Raw genomic sequence first — 11,548 nt, forward strand, 5'->3', positions numbered from 1 at the left:
TAAATATCCCTAGTTATACTCTAATCCCTTTGAGTTTTGCTATTAAAATGTCTCTAACTATTCTCTAAAGTTTCACTCTTGAAGATCTCAGAGATGGTTGTGTGGTTAATGGACTCCTAGATTTATCAAGACATTCCTTTAATTTTGTATGTTTATTTGTATCCATTTTGTAGTGGCTAGGTAAATAAATGTGAATGAATCAAGTTGCAGTCTGAAAATAGTGTTGCCTACCCATTTTAATTAAGCTAATTTCATTTTATTAAGATATTTATATCCCACCTTTCTCCCCAGTGGAGACCCTCAGCAGCTTACAACATCATTTTCCCCTCCTCCATGTTATCCTCACAACAACAACAACAACTCTGTGAGGTAGGTAAGGCTGAGAGCGTGACTGGCCTGAGGTTACCCATTGAGCTAGAGGGATCAGCTACAAGATACCTTTCTTCACCTGTTTACACTTGTTTTTCCATGTTCCCTGCAGTTGCACAGCAGCTGCAGGAAACCACTTGTATGAAAAGAAAGGAAAGCCCAAAGAGCCTTGAACCGTACTGCAGGAGGAGGAAGGACTCTTGCCTTCTCTCCCAAACAGTTACTTTGCAGAAAAACCACACAGGGGAGTGGAATTATTTCACCTTTTTTGCTGCTATCAGCAAAATAACTTCTCCCCCAGTGTAAATTTTATGTGAAAAAACAGTGGGGGTGGGTGTGAGCCCTTCTTCCTCTCATGGTGCCATTCTGAGCCCATTTGGCTTCTCTGTTTTTATAAAAGCAGTTCCCTGGAGCCGCTGTGTGGCAGCAGATGTAAAGAGTTCTCCTATCCAGGCTAATGATTGCATTATTATTATTTAAAGGGCATCTATGACACAGAGTGCATGGGGAAATGAGTATAAACAAGTGAAGAAACAAGTGACCCCAGAACAAGGATTTGAACCCTGGCAGAATAACTAGCTCATGGTAGTACAGCCTATGCTCCAAGGAGAGCTAAATAGGCAAACCAGATCAGTGACAGGTTCTGGGCAGCGACAGCTGTTGAGGGAAAAGGGTGTGGTATGTGAGAGAAATAGCAGGGAAATGACTTTGAGGAGGTGGGGAATATGCTGCTGGCAGCAGAGCATTGTGCTGCTGCAAAAGGGCACTCAAAGGTCTCTTTGCATTAGCACCATTTAATTCTGTGTTGGGCAGCATTCAGGCATCATGTCTTGTTGATGAAATGTGCATCAACCTGACTTGTTGCTGGGTTCATACCTTGTCCCCACCCCTAAAAAATTCCATCTCATACAGAACAGAAAATTAACTCTGGTGGTTGCCCACAACTTACAAATGCAGCTATGTGATTTAACTAGAGTTAATTCCACCACCTCCCCCCGTTGAAACCAGAATTCTAAGTTTGAATGAACCCTGGTTTTAGAATCCTTGCTTGAGGGAGTGGGGGTTGATTCCAGTTAAGCTGCATTTGTATGTCATAGGTGATCAGAAGTACAGTTAAAGCAAGGTTTTTTCATCATGCTCCATGTGAGAAGGGAGGGGAGAGGTATGAGATGTGTATGCAAGCCTGGAAACAAGTTGGGTTTGTGTACATTCAGGTTTAATGCTGGCTTGATGGGATATCTTAACAACTGTCAGGCCAGACCCAGTTTGTTACTGGAACCCTCTGATAACTCTGACGTCAGGCCAGACCCAGTTTGTTACTGGAATCCTCTGATAACTTAAACCATCCAGAAAACATAATTTGAGCTTTAGTCATGGCTTCATCTTGCATTGCAGAAGTAACTTCTTGTCTCACCAGAACAGTCACAACATACTCTGGACTCTTTTGTTTTTTAGGTAAAATGAAGCACAGAGTAGTTTTGGGATCACCTGCTGATCCATTCTTGTTCCCTACTTTTTGAATTGCTGATCTCCAATGTGAAACTTATGTTCTTACCAGGGAAGAATGGAAACTGTCAGCACTCAAATAAGGTAAGCTACTCTCGTTGGTCTAGTCAAAGAATCATAGCTCTGTCAGATCCTTAACTGGGGAGATTCCAGAAAAAGAAAGACACCTTTGCATATTACACATCAGTTGCTGCTGCTTCTTCTTCTTTTGCTTACCCCAAAAGCTGGAAAATGTCACTATGGCTGCAGTCCTAAGAAGGCTTTCTTGGGAGTAAGCCCCACTGAATAAAATGGAACTTACTTCCAAGAACACTTTAGGATTGCTTCCTATTTTATCTTGTAATATTAATGTGGGAAGCACCCTGCAGGATCAGACCCAAAATCTGTCTTGCTCAGCATCCTACAGCATTAATGGCATATGCAATTAAAGTTACTGAAATTTCTGCTTGCTGTGCTCATATGGATAACTTTCCATTAGTACGACCTGAGAGCATGAACAGAATACTTAGAAATGTGAGACCCACTTGTTTACCTTGTCTGCTCTTTAGTGAAATCTGCCACATGGGGGATTAGTTCAATGAATGAGGCAGGTTACCAGTGCCTTATTAACTGAAGGATTAATGCCTGCACTTTTAAGAAGCCATTATAAAGCCTTTACTTAAAAAAAACAACCCTATTTGGATCAATAGATTTAAATAACTATCCACTAGTTACAAATGTATCAGTTTGGAGCAAAATACTTGAAAGAGTGGTAGCTTCTTATCTTCAGGTGTTTCAGATACAGACCATTTTGGTTTCTAGAATCAATACAGGTTAGAAACTGCCTTGGTTGCCCTAATGGATTATCTTTATTGCTTGGCCAGCAGGTGGAGTGCATCTTTGCAGGTTCCCCTAGACCTCCAAGTGGCTTTCGATACTATGTACAATGATCATTAACACTCCTTCTGGGCTAACTGTTAAGGATGGGTCTGTGAGGTATCTTTATACAGTAGCTGCAGCCCTTCCAAGAGGATAGATCTTAAAAAGGGGTGCTGGAATGCCACTGTCTACCTCTTGCTTTGGGTTACAGGGTTACTGCATGGTTCCATCTTGTTTCCAGTGCTATTTAATGTCTACATGAAATGGCTTGGAAAAGTCATCCTGAGATTTGGAGTGGTGTCATCGGTACACTGATAATACCCAACTCTCTTTCCCCTTCCCACTCATTCTAGGGAAGTGATAGAAATCCTGAAGCAGTGTTTTGAATTGGTGAAGGACTACTTGTAGTAAAACAAACTGAACAATCAGTCTAGGCAAGATTGGTGTACAGTTGACTCAGGAATTGATATACAACGTGTTTTGAATGTGTTGCAATTACTTTAGAAGGTCAAAGCTTACAGTTTGGGGGCACCCTAGATGTGGAGGTGAGCAGGAGTGCCTTTTACCAGCTTAGGCTGGTTTGCCAGCTCAGCTCCTGGAAAAAGTGGACCTGACTGCTGCCACACATGCCTTGGTCACATCCAGACTAGATTACTGTAATATGGGCTGCCTTTGAAGGGTGTTCAGAAATGTCAGTTGGTACAAAATGTGATAGCTAGGATTCTAGCAGATATTTGGTGTGATGAACCAACACTTTATTAGCTGTGCTGGCTTTTAGTTTGTTTCTCAATCCAGTTCAAAGTGCTGGTTTTTAAGTCCTATGCAGCTTGAGTCCAAAATACCTGAAGGATCACCGTATGAACCTGCCCAGAATCTAAGGTCAGTCAGTAGCACTGTGCTGTGGAATCTTAGCCTGTCAGATGCGAGCTTGGTGGTTACATGAAACAGATGTCATCCCTAAGTGAAGGAATCCCCCCCTCCCAAGTAGTTCACATTATCCTTTCATGCTTAGTGGTAAAATGAAAGATACTGATTTGTAAGGTTGTAAAGATATTGTTTCTGGAAGGTTTTATAATTGACTGATACATGAAATGGCTGGGAAAAGTCATCCTGAGGTGACTGTGTGGTATCTTTTGTGATGCTGATGGTTGTATTCTGCTGATTTTATGGATGGCGTTGATGAACCTAGTGAGCTGTATTTATTATTTTTATTACAATTGATGTTTTATTGACTGTTCTTACTGCTTTATATGTAAGCCACTTTGAGTATGCTTAAATAGACTAGAGGGGTGTACGTTTCCTATATAAAGAGATACATTTCTATTCTTAACACTGGCCAGCAGATGCCTCTATGAAGCCCACAGGCTTAGAAGACTACCTCTGAACATGGATGCTCCATTTAAGCTATTATGGCTAAAAGCCGTTTGCAGTCTTATAGACTGTATAGACTTATAGATGGTAGCAGTCCTAATAGCCCATACTAGCCCGATCTTGTTAGAACCTGAAAGCTAAGTAGGATTGGTACTTGGATGGGAGACCACTAAAGAAGACCGGGGCTGCTATGCTGAGCAAGGCAGTGGCAAATCACTTCTGCACATCTCTTGCCATGAAAACCCTATGAAGTGGAACTTCATGGGGTTGCCATGAGTCAATTGCAACCCTTAGACCTGTCCTCCATTAATGGTTCTGATTCTTTCCAATAAATTCTAGTTGGACTACTTCCTGTTTTATATTCACAGTAAGAAGAAGTGGGAAGGAGATAAATATAAATTGACGTATGTATTTTAGTTTTATAACAGAAAAGGAAAACCTTTTGTGTTGAATTCGTGTCTTAGGAGCAACATCAGAGCAAAATGGAGAACTTGGGACTGCAGACAATGACAGCTTTTGTTCAGCAAGATGCCCATGGTGAGTCACTTTGGGGCTGTGGTGCCTCTTGAACGTAAGGGAAATTGAGTCAAATTAGAGATCATATATGTAATGCCCAATGCATTGCATATATATGATGGGAAGATAACCTTTCTCAAAGTATATTATTGAGCTACTTTATTCTAGAGAAATTATTCATTTATTAGGCATAAAGCCCTCCTTAGGTAAAAACAAAGAAGAAAACTGACACACAGCAATTCTTGGTTTGAGAGAACTGGGGAACCTGGAAAAGGTTTATCTGTTGGTTAGAGGTAAGTAGTAATAGTGAATAATTAAAAAAATAGTGAAAATAGTGAAAAACAGAAACACAGTCCCACCAGTCTTCCATAAGACAAAGCTCCTGTAAATCACATCTTGCTTATTGTCTTTTAAAATCTGCATTATTTTCTGAGATATTGCTAAAATGTATGCTGAGGGAAAGGACAAAATATAAAAGTGATCTGTGAGTTTTGTTTGATCACTAGATGGTTTCCGAATCGCCAGCATGGTGCAGCTGCAAACATATGTTGATAGTCAGTAGTTTCACATCAGACAGAATTCAGTGAGTAATTATTCAGTGAATAATTAACTTTTGGAATTCTGTTTCCCAGCTATAGTGATGGCCACTAGTTTAGGTAGGTGGCTTTAAGGGGGATTAGACCAAATCACAGTTCAGTCGGTGGCTATTAGCCATTATGACTTAATGAAGCTTCCCTGTAACCCAGAGCCAGTAACCCTCTGGATACAAGAGCTGGGACCCAACAGTAAGAGGAGATATTGGCCACCATACCCAGTTTGTAGGTGTTCCAGGAACTGTTGGCTGGTCATTGTGATAAACAGGATGCTGGGCTAGATGGACTGTTGGTCTGATATAGCATAGCTGTTCTTACATAAAGCAACTTGAGTTCTGCTTTATAATTTTATGGTGCTCTGAAATCAAGGATATCCTAGCTTTAAGGCTGCATATGTGCCTAGAATAAAAAGCATGCTATTTTTCAGGAATTAAAAGATCCCCCCCCCCCAATTAGGTAGCTTTCAGTTCTGTGTTTAAACTATTACAGGATTTTGTTTTAAAACATATAATTGATTACTTGTTTGATAGTGCTATCAAAAGTGTTGGTAGAAGTGTTCGGAATTTCTCATCTAAATATGTTAGGATATGAGCTTTCTTGAGTCACTGCTCACGTCTTCAGATATCTGAAGAAGTGAGCAGTCACTTACAAAAGCTCATACCCTGCCATGATTTTGTTAGTCTTTAAGGTGTTACTGGACTTTTCTACTGCTACAGACAGACTAACATGGCTACCCATCTTGATCTAATCTAAATATGTATTATTTGGGTTTCTCAAACTCTTTCCATTGCTTTTGTCTTGTATTATAGGCTATAATCCTGTATCCACAGGCATTGAATTTTGCAGGACTGACTTCTCATTAAACCTGCAAGACTAATTTTCACATAAGCGCTTGAATTTGTAACTGTTGTCCTTCATAAGATTCATCAGCTGATGGTTGGTGGAGCCGTTCATTCCTTTTATCTGGGGAGGCTTTTCACTATTGTATTTAGTTCTTTTTTCCAGCTTTTTCAGAAGAAAAGTTAATTGAAGGACAAATGATTGAACTTGAGGATGGATCCACAGCTTTTATCCAACAAGTAAACTTGCCCAGAGGTGAGGTAGGAGAAGAAATTGCTGCAGGGGCAGATGGGGAAGTTTAAATGGCATAGGAATGAACCAAGCCGAGCAGCTCCTGTGGGGTTTTAAACCAGCAGTGCAGGGACTGCTCAGTTGAGCCTTCAGTCAGCAGTGCTAAGAATAAGCATTGGCTCATCCATTGCCTCTGGTGGAGGCGTCACACAGTATCTCATGGCTGTGCCATTAATCTGAAGGCACAAATTACAAAGTTTACATGGCTGTGCCATTAATCTGAAGGCACAAGCTGTAGCCCAATCTGAAGACGTTATGGATGACAAATTACAAAGTTTGGTTCAGTCAGCAGTGCTAACAATAAGCATTGGCTCATCTATTGCCTCTGGTGGAGGCGCCACACAGTATCTCATGGCTGTGCCATTAATCTGAAGGCACAAATTACAAAGTTTAGTAAGCAAGTTCTGTAATATCAGGGGTAATACGTCTGCTGAAGTGAGCTCTGACTCATGGTATCGTAAACTGGAATAAATTAACATGGCTCCCTCTTTGGAATTACCTACATTCTCTTCAACTTTCTCTGAAAGCTGAATGTATTTAACAGTCCACATCAAGAGACTGTAGTGGCATGGCAAAGTTTCTAGCTGCAAACTATTACAGTGTAGTCTTGTCTAAGGAGACTTGTTCACTTTCCATTGCATAACAAACTGAACATACTGACTTGGCAGCGGGGTTAATTTTGTCATTGTGTTTGTGTGTTCTGATTTGCCCTGTAGAGTCTATCACATTTGAAGATGGTCAACCAATTGCACTGGAAGATGGCACCATGGCTTTTATACACCATGTACCCAAAGGTAGCTTTCAGTCTCCCCCCCCTCCTTTGAACAATTTGCATTAGGTGAAGTAATAAAGAGGCTGGCCTCCAAGAAATGTGATCATGGCAATGTGTATGTGTGGGGGTGTTCCCCCCCACCCCCGCAGAACATTACATCTCCTTACCTTAGATGTTTATTTACTTATTTTGATCCCACATCTTTGGTATTCAAAGTAGCTTACAGGTCTAAAGAATTCATTGACAATAGTAATTAATTTTAGCCATACAAAAGGGTATGCGAGTTAGCGAATCCTACATTTGGAAGAGGCCCTATATACCATCTACTCCAACCCTTTGCTGCATGAGGGAAATCCAAAGCATCCCTGACAGATGGCTGTTCGGCCTCCACTAGAACTCAGTGGATTCTGAAGACCTTCAGAAAACAAGAGGTCCCCCCAAGTATTTGGCTCCATTTCTGAGTGAAAGTTTTCATGTCTTTGAAGGCAGATGTGCTGTGCCTGTACCACTCTGGCTCAAAACCACGATGATTAACTTATAGCAAAGACAGTCTGCTAGTATCCCATCACATAGCCCTATGGCATATGGTATCCAGAGTGAAAAACTGTCACTCACCCCCTCTGAAAAAAACAACAGCACAGCAAAGCTTCCTTGTGTCTCATGGGGTGGATGGAATCATGATACGGACTCTTTTATATATGTATGTAATTGTTTGTTTCATTTGTTGCATTTCTATACTATCCCTCTGCCAAATAATTCAATGTGGCTTACGGTGCCAAATATTTAAAACAGCAAATAAAAGAGAAACAGAACAGTAAGCAAGCAGAATTTCATTGGGCTTTTGGTGATCTTCTGAAGTTGATGACTCCTTGCCCTGGTCATAATTTCTCTTGGCTTACCCTTTGCTCACACAGGTTTTTAATTGGTTCAGGGAAGATATGGGAGGGACTGTCTCAGATGAATCCAGCAGACCATTGGTGGCTTCTTCAGGAGCTGATATGAGCTACCTGATCCAAGCATCATATTTCTCATCCAGGATCCCATTTGTGCAAAAATATTAACGGCTCTCATTATATTTGTGATTGGTCTTTAGGTGTTTAGCTTATCCTAGCTTTAACAGTGGGCTGACATACGTGTCCCCTCTGGGCTCTGTTCCCACCACTGTTGCCTGGCTGGGTGGGCTGATACCTCAGTCCTGGCTGTTGTACTCTGTTTTTCATGGATGTGAAAGCTGAGGCTCTTTTTTGGCTGCTCATTACCATCTGTGCATGAGCCCTCTACTTTGCTGCCTGTGTATATATAGAGAGGGACTGATGTGTTTCAAGCGGAAATCTGTAGCTGTAAAGTAGAAGTGGGGGTCCAGTAGTATATGAAGGTTGAATTTTGAACTGCAGTTAAGATTCTGCCATTGATGCTCTTAACTCTTCATCTCTTACCAGCGCTTAAATGGTCAAGAGGTAGATAAGTAGCAATTAGAGCTGGCATGTGCTACTACAGTGTTTGTGGTCCCCTCCAGAGGGTTATGACCCCAACACCCTGGAAGCGATTCAGCTGGAAGATGGATCCACAGCCTTTATACACCGTCCTGTTTCCTTGCCACAAGCAGCACCATTCTGGCAGTGCAAGCAGATGTGCGGCTGGAGGGATTGGCTGTGGAAGAGAAAAATGTTGCCTTTGATCTTGATACCATTACTGTCCTCAAGGAGTATGCCAGTCAGGTGAGGCTTCACTGTTTCTTCATTGTCTATTGGCTCCTGAGAACAGTCTTACCTCTAAATCAGTGCGGTGCCGTGGTTAGAGTGTCAGACTAGGATGTGGGAGATTCAGGTTCAAACACCAGTCTGAGTGTCCTTGAGCCAGTCAGACACTCTGAGCCTGACCCTACCTCACAGGGTTGTTGTGAGGATGAAATAGAAGAGAGGAGAATGATATAAGCCCCTTTGGGTCCTCATCAAGAAGAAAGGTGGGGTATAAATAAGTAAACAAACCAACCGTAATTGGGTTCAAATAATTACTCTTCCCGATGCCCCTGTGTAGCAGCTTGAAAGGAAGAATGGTCCAGCCTGCCAGTTAAGATCCTCTTCACAAGCCATTCTATCTGTGACCTAATCTGCAGAGATAAGGTGGGTGGCAACTCAGGGCTTTTTTGATGGCAATATGTTGCCCTTGGAATGCCTTCCTCCTCCTTGAGGCTCACCTGGTTCCTACCTTGGCCCAAGCCAAAAGAGCCCTGTCATCTCGGGCCTTTAACTAAGGGATTCAAGCTTTTTTAGCAGCTTTATGTTCTGCTTTGTTTGTTTTATCCACTTCTGTGCTCTGGCTTGTTTTTGTGGATTTGTTTTCATTTACTGATTCGGCTTTTTTATTGGTATGATTTGTTTTTGTAGACTTTTATAGACTTGTTTTTTTATTAGTTGTATCGTTAGCTGTGAGCTGCCTGGAGCAGGTCTGGCATATGAACTTCCTTCATAAATGAATAAAAATGGGAACGGCATAAATGTGAAGTCAGTTTCTTGTTATGAATATTCTTAAATGTTGCTATCATTGAGATACGTTTTTTTTTCTTAAGGCCATTGGTTAGGTGATGTACACACTGAGCTAGGCCAAGGCCTAGGACTCTTTTGACTAGTCTGTGTGCTATTTGAGTTTAACATAGTTCTGCTGCATATTGTATGCAGAACTATGAGAAGTAATACACCATTGAAGCTTGGATTACTTACTTTTGTGTTTTATTTTGAACGTGAGGATGGATCTGTAACTTTTTACTTTCTGTCTTTTGTATTGTAACACAGTGGAAAGTGCTAATGGATGTCCCGTTCCCCCCCCCCCCGCCCCGGGTTGTGCTCTCAACTGGTTGGCTGAACACAAGCAACTCAGTATTTAGAAAAGAGGACCATTTTGTAGATAAATGGTGACTAAAGCAGACCAGTATTCTTCTCTAGCATGAAGTGTAAAGTCTGTAATATTTCCATGTGTTGCAACATGTGACCACTGCCAGTTCAGAGCAACTATGTTGAATTTTGAACTTAACACCATCTTATTTACAGGGTCGTTTTATCAAATACTGGGTGCTGTTGTATCTGTAGTCCTAAAAATAATATTCAACATTTTCATGGCACTTCAGAATAGGCAAAGCTGTTCACACGGACTATCTCAGTAATCCTTACAATAGCCGTGCAAGGTTGGTCAAATATTGCTGATCAAGGAACAGCTTGAACCACAGACTTCCAGGTTCGCAGCTCAGTCTCTTTTTGTGAACCTGAATGTCATTTCCACAGTGTAAGGTATAGACCAAATGCTCTTAGTTGTCACCACAAGTTGAAGTAGGGCTACTTTTGCCAATGTAACTTGACTCAGGCAAAGCCTTAACTGGTCTGCAGCTGCTTATGTGGCAAATGGCAGTTTGCAAAAGGATGCCAGGTCTCTTGTTTGCAGCCTGCATAAAAGCCTTTATTTAGGTTAATTGTCCACTGAAACTATTAAAAGTCTGTGTTTGCAGGGGTGTGTGGAAGAAGGAATAAATAGCACCTGCCACTTTCAGACCCATGATTCCTGTAATGTCCTTTCACATGTTTATGCTTCACAATGATACATTTCTAACTTGTTAGCTCTTGAGAAAGAGGGAAGGTGCCATGGTATAGCCCAGTCTTAGAATCTAAGCAGGGTCAGTACTTGGAAGGAAGACCCCCAAGGAAGACTCTGCAGAGGAAGGCAATGGCAAACCACCTCTGCTTCTCACTTGCCTTGAAAGCACCTTGCTGGGACTGCTGTAAGTTGGGTGTGACTTGACAGCACTTTACACAACTCTTGAGAAAGTTGACTTGTTTGTCATTAATTAAATTTGGGATTATGTAAGCAAAGAAAATCCTTGTTCTCCCTCTGAGCTGGAGGACATCTGATTGTGGGTGATTCCCACCCTCCTTTCAGGGAGGCAGGACTTCCAAGAACTTCCTGTTTCCTGTGTGGGAGTCACCCTCATCCTCAGTTCTTTTCCTGCCTCAAGAGGGAGAGCAGCGTTTTTAGGCTTTGCCAAACTTTTGCCTGTCATCTTTCCTTTTTTCCTTGCACTGACCTCTCTTTCTTCCCTTCAGGTTTTTTCTCCCTGGATTCTCTACTTCAAAAAAAAAAAAAAAAAAAAAGGGAAGGGAAGGGTGACTGACACATTTGGGAGCAGGGAATCCCCTAGTCCTTTATATTTACTGATTCCTACTTGTGCTGTCTCTCGCTTTTTAAAAGTTTGCCTGAGTGGGAGGACACATCCTCTTTTGTCTTTGGAGAAGGAGGGAAAGAAAACAGAACAGGGAGGGAACGTCAGCCTAAAGAGACAGAGAGGTGGAAATGGGGGAGGGCAGTGGGCTTAAAAGCACTTAAAAACCCGCAGAAACAGTTCTACTTTAGAGAGGATTAGCAATTTGAAAGTGGATGAGAACAA

The 11,548-nt window shown here is 41.7% G+C and overlaps 1 protein-coding gene across 1 annotated transcript in view; it reads left to right on the top strand.

Moving 5' to 3' along the window:
- The first annotated feature begins 4,586 nt into the window (after positions 1-4,586).
- Positions 4,587-11,548, top strand: part of ZNF76 (zinc finger protein 76) — a 22,523-nt gene continuing 15,561 nt past the window's right edge. Inside the window, 5 exon segments of the mRNA XM_015423956.1 lie at positions 4,587-4,641; positions 6,228-6,308; positions 7,061-7,138; positions 8,633-8,713; positions 8,716-8,834. Coding sequence (XP_015279442.1) covers positions 4,587-4,641; positions 6,228-6,308; positions 7,061-7,138; positions 8,633-8,713; positions 8,716-8,834 — 414 coding nt within the window.

This window comes from Gekko japonicus, unplaced genomic scaffold (assembly GCF_001447785.1).
Source record: "Gekko japonicus isolate JY-2015 unplaced genomic scaffold, Gekko_japonicus_V1.1 scaffold370, whole genome shotgun sequence".
In the NCBI taxonomy this organism is placed as follows: Eukaryota; Metazoa; Chordata; class Lepidosauria; order Squamata; family Gekkonidae; genus Gekko; species Gekko japonicus.